Raw genomic sequence first — 18,479 nt, 5'->3', positions numbered from 1 at the left:
TTTTTTAATATTTGCCCTCTTCTTCAGACTCTTCCCAGCTTTCAAATTGGTATACACTGACCCCATTTAAAAACAAATGCTCTGTAAGGTTACACATTTATTGTTATTGCTCCTCTTTCTATTGAGGCCTCTACTATCCCTATTCCAGTCTCTTATTCAAATCAGTTCATAGTTGCTAGGGTAATTTAGACCCTGGCGACCAAATTGCAGAAATTGCCAATTGAAGAGCTGCTGAATAAAAACATAAACTCAAAAACCACAAATAATAAAAAATGAAAGCCAATTGCAAATTTTCTCAGAATGTCACTCTCTACATTGTACTAAAAAGTAACTCAAAGGTGAAGAGGGAAAATTAGACCTATAATTGCTGTAGTAGAGAGAGATGTGAGCATTGGGAAAGTTTTATATGCTGCTGGCGTTTGTGTTTTCACTTGCTGTGTGTGTGCATATTGGCTGCTGGTTATTTGGTGTACTTGTGAGTATGGCTGTCCATATCAGACATTACAATATTATAATCTCCCTGTATTGATCTTTGGAAAGACCTTCATGGGCTGATGTCTCCAGAGTTAGCTGCATACCCAAGCCTACCATGGATTTAATGAATCAGGAGGACCTGACCACTTCCTCATCCCCAACACTGGGTGTAGGAGCAGACACAGAGATTGAGAACTCTCTGCCCATCTTTTATTCTCTGTTTATCTCCAGGCTTCTTCAGGTCAGTATCTAAGCTAGACAGACATCTGCACGGTGTGTGACAATTTGAGAGACATAATTACAAGCCAAATTACACATTAATTTATTGTTTGCTGCCCATGGCTAATTAGGGTGTTGGGAAGAGCTCTGCAGTTTATACCTCTGTTAGCAGGACAATATTTGCAAATATTCTGCATAAAACATGCAAAGTAGCCTTTGCCACTCATACAGCATATTTAGATTATAATAGTATTTCCTGCCCTCTTATCTTATTCATGCAATTTAGACTTAAGCAATTTCAGTTTTACTCCCACCCAAGGCAGTGTGTAATTACTGTATACTGTGTCACTTTATGTGGCTTTGATCTTTACATCCTACAACTGCTTGTACCGATTTAAACCGTTAGGATTTCAACACCGTCAAACAGGTGTGTCCTTCTACAGCTATTTGTCACTGAGAGGTTTCTAACCACAACTAGAAAACCAAAACCACAAAAACAGTCAAAATACAGTAGTCGGCAAAGCTTTTTAAATTCACTTCATATAAATATATTTCTCAAAGATGATGAGATAACCATAGATTCAGTATATATTGCAGTATTGTGTTTCTTCCTTTTCTGGATGTGCCAACTTCCAAATCCAACTTTTAAAGAATATCTAAAGTTCTGTCAATGATCCATGTTCCAGACAAGACGGACCGAGAAATCTTCCACAGTTGCAAAGGCAGACAATAAATTATTTCAAACTAAGTGACACGTGAAACAGTGTAGTAGAAGTCAGCTCCTTTCCAGCCAGGACTGCAGTTCCCCCAATAATGTAACTGGTGCTTTGCCTGGCTTCTGCTACATTGCTGCATAGCTCGTCCTCACTGCTGCAACAAATAGAAACATCCACCAGATACTTCTATCAGTAGTAGTAACATTAACTAACTTTAAAATATACATTTCTTATTACTATGTACTGTATGCTTTTCCTTTAATCATGCAGACCTTTCCTTGTAAAGTTTTCCTTTAAAACATTATTATTCTAATTTTCCCGTAAATATTTCAAAGCAAATACAGTGAGATCAGTAGCCCCCTCAGGGACTAGAACCAGTGAGTGTCAACTGAGAGCAACATCTTCCCAGCTATGTTTGCTCATGTACAAATGACCTGAGACAATTAGGCTGTCTTGCTTGTTAGTCTGTTTACAAATAGCCAATCACCTTGGGGTTCTGCTATCCTGCCCCCTAAACTCCTACCGCTGTTGGTCACTTCTTAAAGGAACAGTTCAGCGTAAAAATAACTGGGTAAATAGGCTGTGCAAAATAAAAAATGTTTCTAATATAGTTAGTTAGCCAAAAATGTAATGTATAAAGGCTGGAGTGACTGGATGTGTAACATAATAGCCAGAACACTAATTCCTGTTTTTCAGCTCTCTAACTCTTGAGTTAGTCAAAAGGGGGGCCACATGGGACATAACGGTTCAGTGAGTTTGCAACTGATCCTCAGCATTCAGCTTAAATTTAAACACAACGGTTATGACACATGTGCCCCCCCCCTCAAGTCACTGATTGGTTACTGCCTTCGAGTCTTTATACATTATATTTTTGGCTAACTAAATTAGAAACTTTTTTTTTTTTTGCATGGGCTATCTATTTACCCAGTTTATATTTCTGAACAATTCCTTTAACTAAATGAGCAAGGGCTGCAAGTGGGACATCAGGTGACAAAAGTAGATTATGAAGCCAACTAATAGAGCTTAGTTTCATAATTAGATTGTGAGTCTTGTTGTGACAGCATTCACCTCTTTGCTTGTTTCCTTTTGCAGCAAATGATGCGGATGCAAGATAATTGTGCTATATAAAGACATTGATAATTTCATGACCAAGCATCCTTGAACATACATAATTATTTTTATATACAGGTTCTTGCTTTTTAAACGTGTACGCTTTGTGTTGTCCTTTGTCTTTAAATGACCTTCACATACAAGGTTGTAGTGAAAAGTTGTAGGGCTAGATAACTAGCAGTAACTGACCATAATTTATCTTAGTGTAAAAATAGTTATTCACAGAGATACACTAAATATTTGCTTATGAATAATTTAAAGGAGAACTAACCCTTAAAAATGAATATGGCTAAAAATGTATGTATGTTTACGTAACAAGGGAATCGCCCAGTGCTCCAAAAAATAGATTTCTATGGAAGTGCTTCCCCTTCCTTTTGTGTTGTGGGTGCCCCCTTTTTTTAATTTTAATCCTGTAGAGGGGGTTTGGTGAGTACAACAGTTGTTCCTGTGCTTTAATCCGAAATTGAACACTTCCACCGATTGGCCAAAATGCTTACTTGGGACATTTGTCACAGGGGGTCTCCATCTTGGAAAGTGTCTGTGACACTCACATGCTCAGTGGGCTCTGAGAAGCTGTTGAGAAGCTAAGTTTAGGGCTCGTCACTAATTATCCAGGAGAAAATGAGGTTGGTCTGTAATATAATCTGATGCTACAGGGCTGATTATTAAATTCTGATGCTAATTGCACTGGTTTCTGTATTGCCATGTTGTAATTATCTGTATTAGTTACTAATCAACCTTATATTGTGACAGTTCTATTCTATGTGTACTGTATATTGTGAGTGGGTCCCTAAACTCAGTAAGTGACGGCTGCACAGAGCATGTGCAGTGAATCAGCGGAAAAGTAGATGGGGAGCTACTGGGGCATCTTTGGAGACACAGATCTTCACTGCTAAAGGGCTATGTTTGCTTTGGATGGTACAGAAACCTAAAACATAATGTACATTTCTAGACTACTTCTTTAGTTAAGCTTTAGTTCTCATTTAATAATGACTTGTGGCTTTCTTGTGCCTTCTGCTCTCAGTATTTTCATTGTACACCCCTGTGTGCCACTTTCAGCTTTCAGGGTTAGAAAATAATGCCTGGCAGCTGTCAGTGATAGGTCACTGGTTGATGATATGCAGCCATAGTCATCACTGTGGTATATAGGCATACAGTGTTATGTATGGCCTTCCAACCCTACCTCTCCCGCAGTGCAGGATTAAATGGCAAATCTGAGCAGAACAGCTCTGTAATGTGCTGCCAGGAATCCAGATTCTATTTAATGGGATTATATTCCACAGTTTTAAATAAATGCATTTGTTTTTACTTTTATTGACATCTTTGTTATGTGCATACTATGGAAAGGTTAATTGTGCCAGTCTATATGTCTCATGTCCCTATAATTGTTAAGCAGTAGAGATAAGTAAGCAAGAAAACCAAAGAAGGTTGTAAGTAGAAAACCAAACCACCATTATTATAGAATACATAATTTAAAGACAACTGAATATCATAAAAAAAGTTTGCTCACCTTCAGAAATCTTAAACTAAACCCCCCTCCCTTTAACTAGTCGAAAACTGCTCAGAACTAAATGAGTTTAATATGATGGGATGGTCGTATTCTGTTAAAGGAAAACTATACCCCTCAAACAATGTAGGTCTCTGTAAAAAGATATTGCATAAAACAACTAGTATGTAAAACCCTGCTTCCTGATGTAAATAAACCATTTTCATAATAATGTACTTTTTAGTAGTATGTGCCATTGGGTAAACATAACTAGAAAATTGCCATTTTAAAAAATAAGGGCCACCCCCTGAGATCGTACGATTCACGGTGCACAGAGACATACCAAAGAAACTATACTTGTTAGGTCACATGAGCCAATCAACAGACAGAATTCTATCTTTTGTTTCAACACTTCTTCCTGTTAGAGTTGTAGTATTTCTGGTCAGGTGATCTCTGAGGCAGCACACAGACCATCACAAAATGGTAGTTCAAGGCAAGAGATGTAAAAGGGCAAGATTTACTTGAAAATATATTCGTTTGGTAAGATTCTTTAATATGTCACTTAATATGATATAAACTATCTGTTGCTCAAGTATTCATTTTGGGGGTATAGTTTTCCTTTAATGTTGGAGACACATTGAATATGTATGTTTTGTGCCTGGAGATTTTAATTGCCTATGGGGTATTTGTAAGTTCATTGCTGATTTTTTTATTTCAGCTTATTTCAGCACTGCCCGAAGATATCCGACCCGGCCCTGATTTCCACGGACTGCAATGGGAAGCAGTGATTGTTACAGGCTTCGTTGGACTGATAACTGTTATCATTTTGTTCTGGAGAACCTGCCTATCAGTGAGTATAGTTTATTTTTGTATGTGTAGCACATTTAAGCTGTGACGTGAATATATTATGCTACAGGAACCTCGCAGTTAATCTTATCAAACAATATTATTTGCTTTGATTTAAATAGGGTTTCTCAAGTATTTTGCCTCTATACTTCCAAGTGTTGTATGGGTGCCTTTTCAGGATGTACCCACAGCTGCAGGTTTTAAATTGAAGCGATATAGTCATCCCTATAAATATAAACACTGGCGCAGAGACATGTTTTCATTTGCTGGCAGGCACACACAATATTTTCCTGGCAGTTGGATTGTAAGCGGGAACATCTTCCTCCTATGCACTGTGTATAAATACATACATATTGCAGGCAAGAAGCAAGCTGTTTTGTAACAGCATAGCTTAAATTGCTGCCTTTAGGAACACCTACGCTGTTCGATTTCTTAGGGAGCTTGGCTGTAAAGCACATTTTTTTTAGGTAATGAATGGAATGGCCAGGAGCTCCTGAAGTCAGTGCTGCTACACAGGTAGAAGCAGATATTAGCTGTGACCACAAAGGCTAATAGCTTCGCCTGTTTAAGACTGACCATTGTTTCCTGAGATGTAACTATGGTTAAGCACTTTGTACAGGTCGGGGATCTGTTATCTGGAAACCCCTTATTCAGAAAGCTCCGGATTACAGAATGGACTACTCCCGTAGACTCCCTTTTATCCAAATAATCCAATTTTTTTAAAATGATTTCCCTTTTATGTGTAATAATAAAACAGTAGCTTGTACTTGATCCCAACTAAGATATAATTCATCCTTATTGGCAGCAAAACCAGCCTATTGGGTTTATTTAATGTTTTCATGATTTTCTAGTAGACTTAAAGGAGAACCAAACCCTTAATTTTAAAATCCGGCCTCCATCCCTGCTCTCCCCCAGCCTAGGTGTTATCCCTGGTAAATGCCCTTACCCCTCAGTGCAGATTCTGTGCAGAGGAGATCACGGGCACCATCTTCTTCTCTTCGGTTCTTCTTCCGGCGATTTGGAAATTTCTGTCACTTTCAGCGCATGCACAGTTGTCGCAAACCGGAAGATTGCTCCAACTGTGCATGCGCCGATACTCCGCGCTCTTCCCGATGATTACGGAAGAGAAGAAGATGGTGCCCATGAACTCCGCTGCACAGAATCTGCACTGAGGGTTAAGAAAAGAGGTATGAGCATTTACCAGGGGGGCTGGGGGGGGGGAGCAGGGAGGGTGGTCTATGTAGAGTAGAGGTTTTTATAAAAAAGAGTTTGATTCTCCTTTAAGTCTAAAAGAAAATCATGTAAACATTAAATAAGGCTGGTTTTGCTGCCAATAAGGATTAATTATATATTAGTTGGGATAAAGTAAAAGGTACGGTTTTATTATTACAGAGAAAAGGGAAATCATTTTTTTTTTTAAAATTGATTATTTGGATGAAAGGGTAGGTTTTTTTTTTATAATTAAGGGTTTGGTTCTTCTTTAAGGTATGAAGATCCACATTTCAGAAAGATCTGTTATCTGGAAAGCCCCAGGTTCTGAACATTCTTGATAACAGGTATGGAACCTGTTATCCAGAATGCTTGAAGTCTGTGGGAGATGGCCTTTGCGTAATGGAGTTTTTTGGATAACGGGTTTCTGGGTAATGGATCCCATACCTGTAATGTATACGCTAAACCCCCCTTGTGATCTATTGGCCAATGATAGCTTACAGCAGGGATCCCCAACCTTTTGAACCCGTGAGCAACATTCAGAAGTAAAAGGAGTTGGGGAGCAACACTAGCATGAAAAATGTTCTTGGGGTGCCAAATAAGGGCTCTGATTGGCCATTTAGTAGCCCTTATGTGGATTGTCCACCTACATTGAGGCTTTGTTTGACAGTGCACCTGTTTTTTATACAACCAAAACTTACCGCCAAGTCTGGAATTCAAAAATAAGCACCTGCTTTGAGACCACTGAGAGCAACATCCAAGGGGTTGGAGAGCAACATGTTGCTCACGAGCTACTGGTTGGGGACCACTGGCTTACAGCATATGCAAAATGGTCCTATGCTACAGGGGTATCACTTACTTCTCCTAACTGGTAGGCTATCCCAGCAAACTGATATTTGTAGTGTTGTCCTTTCTGCCATTAGTAATCAGTGAGATTCTGATAACTCTTTGACATTCTGCCATAAAGCACATGAGTACTCCTATTTCAACAGGGAAGCAATGGGGCAGCCAGCAAGAGGGTTAGATATTTATTTATAGGTTTTGTAACTAGGCCTCATTTATTGGCTCAATTAAGGACCTTGTTTAAATCACAACACAACGGTGCTTTCCCTATATTTATACATATAGCTGCTTCTTTTACACACCATGTTTAGAGATTAAACCATTATATCCCAATTCCCCACATAACTACTGGGATACTTTTTTTTTTATAACTGAAGCTTCAGTTTTATGGGTGATGCACTTCTTGGATGAATATTTACACTGTAACTGTAGCTGGACGTTTTTACAAAAGTATGAAATATTGGATGTAAACACACAACTTACATTTCCTTTTCGCTTTCCATATATTAAGCAGTCATACATCAGATATTGTCTGTTTTTTTTAAAGTTATTTGTAAAATGTGTCTGCTACTGAAACAGTGTATCTTCCTTGGTATTCTCTGCACTGCTGGTTATGACTTAAAAGACATACATCAGAAATTGTCTGTTTTTAAAGTTATTTGAAACAGTGGGGGTCATTTATCAACACTGGGCAAATTTGCACATGGGCAGTAACCCATGGCAACCAATCAAATTGCTGCATTCGTTGTTCTACTTGCAGCTGGCTTCAAAAAGCTAATCACTGATTGGTTGCTATAGGTAACTGCCCATGGGCAAATTTGCCCAGTGTTGATAAATGAGCCCCAGTGTCTCTTCCTTGCTGTTAACTGCACTGCTGGTTAAGACTTTTAAAATCAACTTAAAACAACACAGCAGACACTAGCTGACATCTCCGTGAATTTGTATTTATGGCATTGTAGGAATTGAAAACTTGGCTGGTTGGGAGCCGACTTCTACTACATTATTTCAAGAATCGGAACCTGTCCTTATCTATTAAGTGATCATAGGAATAAATGGTTTGTCCCTATAGTATAATATATTATAGGGTAGTCAGTTTGGCCAATACAGGCTCTGATACACTTATTTGTCAGTCTCCCGAACAACTGGATCAGGCAGGTGACCACCCCAATTTCCATTCCATCAGTGATCATTTGTGTGGCTTAAAGGGGTTGTTCACCTTTGAGATAACTTTTAGTAGATTGTGATATTCTGAGACAATTTGCAATTTATTATTGAAGGTTTTTGAGTTACTTAGCTTTTTATTCAGCCGCTGTTCAATTTGCGTCTTAAGCAATCTGGTAACTAGGGTCCAAATTACCCTAGCAACCATACATTGATTTGAATAGGAGAGGGCCTAAACAGCAGGATCAGTAATAAAAAGTAACCATAACAATACATGTGTAGCCTTACAGAGCATTTGTTTTTTGAAAGGGAGTCAGCGACACCCATTTGAAAGCTGCAAAGAGTCAGAAGAAAAAGACAAATAACTATAAAACTATATAAAAAAAAAAAATGAAAACAAAATTAAAAGTTACTTAGAATTGGCCATTCTATAACATAACCACCCCTTTGTAATTTGAATTATCAGCACAGGCAGGAACTTTGTGCTAAGAAAGATACTTTGTATCCAGTCCCTTAAACCTCACAACAATTTTCAATTATCAAAGTGCTGAAATCTTGCCCTTTTATGGCCAGAGACCTGGAATGGAGAAACAAACTCAACCTTTGTGTACATAAAGTTTAACATTACTACGTGTTAAAGCCTTCAGGTGAAATGCTCCACTGGCTCAGCCACGTCAGATAGGCTGATATTTACTGTACAGATAAGGCACTGCATAATGAAGGTACTTGACCGTCTTTTTTTCCTTTTTTGTAATTGTTATGTCCCTGACATTTGTTTTTGTTTGTTTTAGGTCAAAAGTAGAGTTTATCAAGGTAACCATCTTAGAATATTTTATGTGCATGTAACTGCTGTATGTAATCTCCCACATTATATTATATTTAAAGGGGCATGATACTGATGAGTTATTGTTCTGTATCTGGTATTGCTTTTCCTCCTGGCTAAAATATTGGTACTCCTACAGCTCAGGAAATCCTGGTTTAAACGTTACTGAATTGGATTATTATTTTGCATAGGCAGGTAGAATGGTATTTGAAAGACAGCATATAGGAATAGGTAGATATATGGAAGTAAATAACCCCACGCCCAGGGCCGCCATTAGAAATCACGGGGCCCCGTCCAACCCAGATTCCACCCACTCTACACCACAGTTAAATTACCCACAGGTAAAACCCCCCACACACACAAGTTCTAAAAAGCCATTGATGGTCAGGGCCCCCTTATAAGTTAAAAAAAAAACTGTGACACCAGTTCGCCCCGTAAAAGATTTTGTCTAAAAAAAAAATTGCAGTTCGGGGCCCCCCTACAAGTTAAAAAAAAAAAAAAATTATTGACCAGGGCATCCCTACAAGTTTAAAAAAACTTTGGCGCCGGGCCCCATAAAAGTTTTTAAAAAAACAGTCGCCGGGGCCCCCCCCCTTACAAGTTAAAAAAGAAAATATTTTTTTTAAAAAACATTGGTGGCAGGGGACTATAGAGTATTAAAATAATACATTGGTGGCCAGGGGTTTAATAAAATTAAAAAAAACACACATTGGTGTTCAGTAGAACTGAACTGGTGGCTTCAGGATTTCAACCTTGGCTTCCCATCGTGACTTTGGGTCTTTTCATGGCTTTTTTTGGCTCCTTTCTTGACTTCTGGTCTGTTTAGCGACTTCAGGACATCAAGTTTGGCTCCTTTCGTGACTTTGGCTCTTTTCCCAGCATCGGGACTTATATTTCGGGTTTTTTCATGGCTTTTAGTCTTTCACAGCTTCGGGACTTTAACTTTGGCTCTTCGGGACTTCCCCCCCCGTGCCCCCTGACACTGGCCCTGCCCACGCACTTATATATTACTGAATGTTTATTGGGTAAATTAATAAAAACGGAATTAGAAACACCAAGCCTCAGATCTGAAGGTTATTCTCTAGTACCTGCTGAAGAAGTTTGAAAAGAAACACGCATAGGCTGAGCTATGTATATTTATCCCTTTCAGTAAATGACAAGCAGCTGGCAGAGAAGATCGCAAATCTGGTGAAGGAAAAAAGCGAGGCCTTCGAAAAAATATCTGAATATGAACTAAAGGTAATCTCTAGACCGTTGTCAGAGCTTTCATTATGTGTCCGTGTCCATTCTTTTTGTCTAAATGACTACGTATGGTTCTTGCACACAGATAAAGGAAGCCAAAGAGTCTGAGTCCACTACACAGAAGAAGAGCACCAACCTGCTTTCTGAAACTGCAGCTCTCAAGGTAAATCATTTCAAGTGAGCAACTTGTCCTCTTCATCTAGGCAACGGGCTCTTTTACTTGGGGTTGGAGTACATCACCGTTTACACCACTTCATGGTTTATGTGCATGCTGCTTAGGTGCACTTAGAGAGAGATACATGTTTGGTAGGAAATTAAGAACTTGTGGAGGGGGAAAAGACACGTTGTATAGTGCAAACTGTTTGCTTTTTTTGGTTCTGCATATGACTGGGATTTTCCTTAAAGGGAAACTATTGAAATGAAAATTCAGACTGTAATAGACCCCCCCCTGGGGCAAATGGCCCTAATTTTTTACTCCCCCCCCCCCTCCATGCAGATTTTGCCCTCCGAGTTCACGGCAGCCATCTTCTTCTCTGGTAATCTTCATGTCTTGAAGGCATTTTCGGCGCATGCGCCGTTGGAGGAAATTACCGGCCCTGAACAACATGCGCCGAAAGTCATGAAAATTTCCGAAAATTTTATGGTAATTTTCGTGACTTTCCAAGCATGCGCAGTCGTTCGGGACCGGAAATCTACAACTGCGCATGCGCCGAAACTTCTGAAGAAAGAAGATGGCTGCCGTGAACTCTGAGGCCACAATCTGCACAGAGGAGGGGAGTAAAAAATTAGGGTCATTTGCCCGGGGGGCCAGGGAGGATGGAAGGGGTTCTACTCAGGGTAGGGGAGGGTTTTTTTTTTTTTTTTATTACAGGTTGAATTCTCCTTTAATGTAAGCTTCAGCATAATGAAATAAGAAACTTTCTAAATATTAAATATTCTGCATCGTTTATTTCTAAAATAATCAAGTTTATGTTCACTATTCCTCTCTCAGCATCTGTTTCTCCTCATTCTGCCTTGATGCAGTTGGGTGTCAGATAGTCATTTACAGTTAGTCATTGACAGTTAGATCCAAAGTATCTTATGGGGGGAGGGCTTCCTTTCCTAGCAGATGAATTAGAGCTCATGCAAATAACTGATTCCAGTACAAACAAAATCTAACAAAATAACTGCCTTTTGCACAAATCCTTCATGTAGAGAGACATGATGTCTGGTGATTTCTACTACATCTTGTAGGCAAAAGAGAAACAGATGCTGAGAGAGGGATAGTGAAGATAAACTTGATTATTTCAGAAACAATGCAGAATAATTAATTGATTATATTTAGGAAGTTTCTTATTTCTGTATGAGGAGGTTTATATTAAATTGTCATTTTCGTGATGGTTACCCTTTAAGTAGCTCTGGATTGTTTATGTAGCATATTGCACAGTGTTTTCATGTTCTGCTTGGGATTATTAGACATTTTCTACATGTATAACATTGCAGAATTAGTAACTTGCATCAAAAATATGGCATTATAAATTGGAATCCTTTTTGACTACAAGCATAGAATATAAAATTGCCTCCCGGTTTAATACATGCATGTTTGGGCAATTCTGAACTTGACAACAGACTCTAGGATTTCACTAGTGATCGATAATCCTAGGCTTTCAATGAATGCAATGTGCCTCTCTGTTTAGCACCTTGAAATATTATTTACATTGATTTTCTAATCATCCTTGCTTTTACAGGCCACCATTAAGGAGCTAAAGGACTCCAGCAAAAGTTTAGATTCAAAAATGAGGAACCTAATGAACGAACTAGACTCTCAGAAAGAGCAGAGCAAGACGAAACAGGAACTGGTGAGAGAAGAATGACAACAGACTTTAATATTAAGGGAAAATATATCCTAAGCTGTTTATTTTGCAGTAAATATATAATAGACGGCCTAATAATTGCTTTTCTGCTTTTTTCATTTATTTTAGCAGGGATCTGCTACATTGTCATCGCTGAGGTATTCTCCATAGACCATAAAGCAGCAGATCTTGTGTTCATTTCCATTCATCTATTTAAAGGGGATGTTCACCTTCTAAACACTTTTTTCAGTTCAGTTGTTTTCAGATTGTTCGCCATAAGCAAGTACTTTTTTTGAATTGCTTTCCATCTTGTATATCTTTGTCCCTGCTGAGCAGAATCTCTGAGTTTCATTACAGGCAGCTGTTAGAATTGATACAATAGTTGCTAATACTCCAGAGATACTGCTGAAAAATGTATCAACTAAATGTTGCAAAATTGCACCTGAATTATTGAGCTGCCAGACTCAAACACCAGAGACAAACATTCAACTTTAAACTTAGATTTTGGAAAAACACACAAAAAAAAATAATGTAAATTAATTGAAAAAAGTCTTTATTTCTAAGGAACAATCTAAAAACAACTGAATTGAAAAACGTGTTTAGAAGGTGAACAACCCCTTTAAACTGCACAGAGCTTCCATCTATGGAAAGTAGTACCCCAGCCCTAGAGATAATCTTAAAATCATCTATATGTTGCCTTCTGTAACTTATTAGCTCTATTAGAAAAGTCTGCTTTTTATTGTTTAATTTGTTATGTTTCATGTTTCATGTATGTGAATTTTATTTTTTTTAATGTAATTTCTTCATTAAAAATCTTCACGGCAGATCAGTGAGGGTCAGAAATCCATAGAGAAACTTCAAGATAATCTTTTGGAACACACAGTTGAACTGTCAGAGGTGAGATTCCTTCACTAGATGTTATCATGTATGTCACAGACTAGTCTTTGGCTGCATCTCCCATTGCCCTAAGTAAGCCAGGGTCTGAATAGGGTGATGGAAGGGTTGGTAAGTTGAAGTGTGATATTTAACATGCCACCTTGAATTAGATAACTTGCTTGATACGCCAAACCTTAAAGGGATCCTGTCATCGGAAAACAAGTTTTTTTCAAAAGGCATCAGCTAATAGTGCTACTCCAGCAGAATTCTGCACTGAAATCCATTTCTCAAAAGAGCAAACAGATTTTTTTATATTCAATTTTGAAATCTGACATGGGGCTAGACATTTTGTCAATTTCCCAGCTGCCCCTGGTCATGTGACTTGTGTCTGCACTTTAGGAGAGAAATGCTTTCTGGCAGGCTGCTGTTTTTCCTTCTCAATGTAACTGAATGTGTCTCAGTGAGACATGGGGTTTTTACTATTGAGTGTTGTTCTTAGATCTACCAGGCAGCTGTTATCTTGCTGGGGGGGGGGGGAAGGGAGGGGGTGATATCACTCCAACTTGCAGTACAGCAGTAAAGAGTGATTGAAGTTTATCAGAGCACATGTTATATTACTTGGGGCAGCTGGGAAATTGACAATATGTCTAGCCCCATGTCAGATTTCAAAATTGAATATAAAAAAATCGGTTTGCTCTTTTGAGAAATGGATTTCAGTGCAGAATTCTGCTGGAGCAGCACTATTAACTGATTCATTTTGAAAATTATTTTTTTTCCCATGACAGTATCCCTTTAATGAGAATAGCAGTTAACATAACATTTACATTACTTTCTTGACAAAGTAAGTGACTATTAGTGATCATGAAGACTGATGGATACTCAAGAAAATAGGAAGTTCTTTAAAAGCTATATATATATTCTTGTTTTGTAGCTTCAGGTAACTCTGAATGAAGTAAAACTGAAAGAGGCAAAAGTGCGAAATGAACTGCGGGGTTTAAAGGATGAGAACTCCAGACTCAAAGAGACGAAGGAGCAGGTATGTGATGTAAATATATCTATAGAAGTCTGGATGTTTCTCCACAAGCATATACAACTAAGTGGATTTACATTCACCTGTTGTTGATGGTAACAGGCGATCATAAAATGTAATTGTTTTATTACGGGGCATAAGAATATCTGCTCTCATATATGCAGTTTTTTTATTTGCTAATATATTCCACAGCACAGTAAATGGGTGTATACAATGAAAATACAGATTGCATAAAAAGAAAAACAACGGATAATTGATACCAAGAGGAAAAGAGGGCTGCACCCAAAACTTCTGTGTTTGTCCAAGTGAAGACACACAGAGTGCAAAAACATTTGACATGAGATTTTGGTACTGAAATCTGCTCTGTTTGTCTTTACCCAGGTCAGCACAGTGGTACAGACAGGTACAGACACAGAAGACAGCAGATATGAGCAGGGAGGGGGGGTTCTCAGCTTGCTCTTATATGTTGGCCAAGAATCAGCCCAGTGTGCAGTCAACCATACACTGCAAAAGACTATTTGAGTGTTGACCAAGGGGCATATTTTGCCTTTGTTCATCAATTTCCGCTAAAATTATTGTTTATTCGGTTATGTCCAACCTGTTTAGCTGCTGAAAGAAGCTGAAGGGTGGAGTGAAAGACAGAGAGAACTCAATGAGCAGATAGAGCTACAGCAGAAGTCTCACAAAGATCTGGAGGAATCCCTGGCCTACAAAGAAAATGAGATTGAGGTAGGCTATTTGTGTATAGAAGCATCATTCATTACCTGAAAAGTATTTTTTCCCTACTTTAGGAGACATTAAGATTCTGTAATTAAGAAATGACTGGATTCTGTGTATTGAAATTTTGTTATTAAGAAGACTCAAAATTAGCAGCCAAGGTTACCACAGAACGGCCATTGGCCTTATATAGAATTATAAAAAAGTAGTTGTCTAGTGAGAAATCATTAGGCTTGTTGCTAGCCAGTAGTGAGAAAATAGCTGCTTGGGCAAAGGCTGAAACTGCAAAAACTTAACAAAACCCTATGAAAAATGATGCTTATGGAAGATAAATATATTTATTCTGCTTTATATATTTTCTTAAAGGAAACCTATACCCCCAAAATTAATACTAAAGCAACAGATCGCTTATATCAAATTAAGTGGCATATTAAAGAATCTTATCAAACTGGAATATATATTTAAGTAAATATTGCCTTTTTACATCTCTTGCCTTGAGCCACCATTTTGTGATGGTCAGTGTGCTGCCTCAGAGATCACCTGACCAGAAATACTGCAGCTTTAATTCTAACAGGAAGAAGTGTGGAAGCAAAAGACAGAACTCTGTCTGTTAATTGGCTTATGTGACCTAACATGTTTGGTTTGTTTGTGTGTACCGTGAACCCTAGGATCCCAGGGGGCTTCCCTTATTTTTTAAAATTGCAATTTTTCATTTGTATTACCCACATACTACTAAAAAGTATATTATTATGAAAATGGTTTATTTACATGAAGCAGGGTTTTACTTATGAGCTGTTTTATGCAATATATTTTTATAGAGACCTGTTTGGGGGGTAGTTTTCTTTTAAGGCAAATCCATTTTAGAAACAGAGGCCCTGTCATTTACTACGGTGCAATGGTATGATAAGATGGTGCCCCTGATAGGGTTGAATGATGCTATTACAACTAATATTATTGGCCCAACAATCTACCTTTAATTTATTTTCACAAATATCTGATCCATAGGTTTTGACCAACTGCATCATGCAACTAAAACATCTTGAAGAGGACTCAACAATGGTAGAAGATGGTAGCCGGCAGCAGCCAGGGGATGCGGATTTAGCAAATGGAGAGGTTCCAGGTAACCAATTTTTGTTTTCTTGCAAGTTTCATAGCGTTTCTGCTGCATACTATCGTTGATGTAAAAGCTGTTGGGTTAGTGTTTCATTATCATGTTTTTGCTGTAACAAACTTAATTTGGTCAGAACTTACTATTTTGCAGACTTGGCCCTTCACCAATGAACAATGATGGGATAAGGGATGTTAAAAATCCAAAGTGATTTTACGTTTCTGTTTTTTCTTTCATGTGCGCCATGCCGCTTATTTACCTGTGGATTTTTTGTTTGAACTATTTTTGTTTGAGGATTTTAACAAGTACTTTCACAAGGAAGGAAATGAGTGTTATAGATTCAGAGCAAACAGAATCTATGCAGCTAATCTGTGCTTATTGTAATGTTTCATTCTAGAGAAGCAGAAGGAGAAAATGAAAGCACAGATTAAGCAGATGATGGATGTCTCAAGGGTAAGTATGAGATTGTACTTTATAGTAGTACTTATCTGTTATCTACTGTGTATCCTGTGCTTGAATGGCTGCCCCCATGGCTACACAGCAGCTTGTTTATATAAACTATAGTAGTACTTATCTGTTATCTACTGTGTATCCTATGCTTGAATGGCTGCCCCCATGGCTACACAGCAGCTTGTTTATATAAACTATAGTAGTACTTATCTGTTATCTACTGTGTATCCTATGCTTGAATGGCTGCCCCCATGGCTACACAGCAGCTTGTTTATATAAACTATAATTGTTTTTCTGAATCAAATGCACCAGTATTGCCAGTACAGCAATAGTACATTATATTGTCTTTCCTTTAAAACGCTTTCATTTTTTGGTGTTACTATTTGTAATACATTAAGGAATGGGAATTCTGTAATCAAAAAGCAATGATCAAAATTCAATTGTCTGCTGCACAGACAATTATGATGTTTACATGTAATTGTTAAATCGAGAAGGTGGTGTGACTGTCAAGGTGGTCTGGGATGAACCTATGATCCCTGCCCTTTGCAGCCTTCTCCCTGGGCTTGAGTTAGTCAAATGTTGCTGTTTATATGCAGCCATTTGAAGTACCTAGACAACTGCAACATGACTCCTGTTGCTCTGGAGAATTACAGGAACTGCTCAGTGTAAAAATTAAACTGTAAAATAGGCTGTGCAAAATAAAAAATGTTTCTAATATATTTATTTACCCAAAACTGTAATGTATAAAGGCTGGAGTGACTGGATGTCTAACATAATAGCCAGAAAACGTATTTCTCATGCAGCTATCTAACCTGCTACCAGTCAGTATGGGATATAACAGTTTAGTTAGTTTGCTTTTGAATCTGACCTGTGTCATAAGGTTCAAAAGTAACTGAGCAGTTATGTCTCATCCGGCCCCTTTCACGTTGCTGAGGAAGAAGTGTTTTTGCCATTATGTTAGACATCCATTCACTTCAGGATTAGGATTTTGGCTAACTTAATTCCCCAGTTTTATTTTTACACTGAACTGTTCCATTAAGTATTGCTGCAAATCCACCTGCATTTCCCAACATCAGGCATATGATGCTTCTGGATTCCAGAGAATCAGGGAATCTGACTGTTAAGTGCCTCCAGTGGCTGGTTGATTACACTAGCTTCCCTTTCTTTTCTGCCACTCATTAACTTTTTATAACGCGTTTCCTGATCTCCCTTGTTTAGGTAAAAACCACATTATCAATAATTGAGGAAGAAACAGACCTCTACAAAAGAAAATTAGCAGATGAGGTTTCTGCACGACATGAACTTGAAGGTAGACATCTACTAGGCATCTGTACTACTGGCTGCTGTGTCCATCTTGAAATCAACAAACCTGTAATAGACCAAATATTGATTCGGTCTGTGACAAAATATTGAGTGAACAAGTAAAGTTAATTGAATTGTTATTACAGTATATACTCGAGTATAAACCGAGTTTTTCAGCCCCCAAAATATGCTGAAAAACTCTACCTCGGCTTATACTCGGGTCAAGCGCAAAAACGGTCGCCGGCGTCCAAGAATAGTCGCCAGCGGCCAAGAATAGTCTCCAAGAATGGTCGCCGGCATCCAAGAACGAGACGCCGGCACCTCCAATGGGAGCAGAAACCCTCAATTGTTTTGATTGAAACTTGCCAGAAGCTGCTGCATTTCTCACCCTCGGCTTATAATCGAGTCAATAAGCTTTCCCAGTTTTTGGAGGTAAAATTAGGTACCTCGGCTTATACTCGGGATTGCTTATACTCGAGTATATACTGTACTATCTTTCCTTATACTTAGAGAGAAAGTCCCAATGTAAAAACCTAAAAAGGTTATTATCTCACCAGTAATGTGTGGGGCCTGGGTGCTCATGCCCCAGACCTACAGCTCGAGTTGGAGTTATCCAACCAAAGAAGAAAACAGCAGGCACTCACAGATCCCACAAACACACCTGTAAAAGACAATCCTTTTGGTTTAAGGCCTCATCTTTTAGTTAATGCAGTGCTCTAGCGATGACTGCTTAGGCCCACGTTAAAATCTAATTGGCCCATAATGTGGGTGGCCAAGCTGGGCAATGGTCTTCTTGTTTGTTAACCTTGGGAAATGAGCTGATACTTGTGTCTGTTTGCCCAACTGTGGCTGTGACTCTTGTGCCAGTTACCAGCAAAAAAAAAAAGATTATAACCGTAGAATAGTTTGTTGTACGGTGTAGAAAGGCATAAATGAAGAGAGATTCCATGCAGAGCCTCTAACTGGCAAAACTCATGAGTGCATTCCCCTTGATTTTCGGATACAGGGAAACTTATCAATTAATCTTTAGCAATA

The 18,479-nt window shown here is 38.4% G+C and overlaps 1 protein-coding gene across 2 annotated transcripts in view; it reads left to right on the top strand.

The window, feature by feature from the left end:
• Positions 1 to 18,479, top strand: part of LOC108717701 (transport and Golgi organization protein 1 homolog) — a 57,786-nt gene that overhangs the window by 24,006 nt on the left and 15,301 nt on the right. For both annotated transcript variants that reach the window (XM_018264970.2, XM_018264969.2), the window contains exons 7-17: positions 4,724 to 4,855; positions 8,856 to 8,877; positions 10,038 to 10,126; positions 10,215 to 10,292; positions 11,857 to 11,967; positions 12,787 to 12,858; positions 13,769 to 13,873; positions 14,474 to 14,596; positions 15,590 to 15,704; positions 16,090 to 16,145; positions 17,361 to 17,451. In XM_018264970.2, coding sequence (XP_018120459.1) covers positions 4,724 to 4,855; positions 8,856 to 8,877; positions 10,038 to 10,126; positions 10,215 to 10,292; positions 11,857 to 11,967; positions 12,787 to 12,858; positions 13,769 to 13,873; positions 14,474 to 14,596; positions 15,590 to 15,704; positions 16,090 to 16,145; positions 17,361 to 17,451 — 994 coding nt within the window. The remainder of the gene's footprint in view (positions 1 to 4,723; positions 4,856 to 8,855; positions 8,878 to 10,037; positions 10,127 to 10,214; positions 10,293 to 11,856; positions 11,968 to 12,786; positions 12,859 to 13,768; positions 13,874 to 14,473; positions 14,597 to 15,589; positions 15,705 to 16,089; positions 16,146 to 17,360; positions 17,452 to 18,479) is intronic.

The sequence above is a fragment of the Xenopus laevis genome, chromosome 5S (assembly GCF_017654675.1).
Source record: "Xenopus laevis strain J_2021 chromosome 5S, Xenopus_laevis_v10.1, whole genome shotgun sequence".
NCBI classification, from domain to species: Eukaryota; Metazoa; Chordata; class Amphibia; order Anura; family Pipidae; genus Xenopus; species Xenopus laevis.
This window is presented reverse-complemented; position numbering and strand designations above follow the sequence as displayed.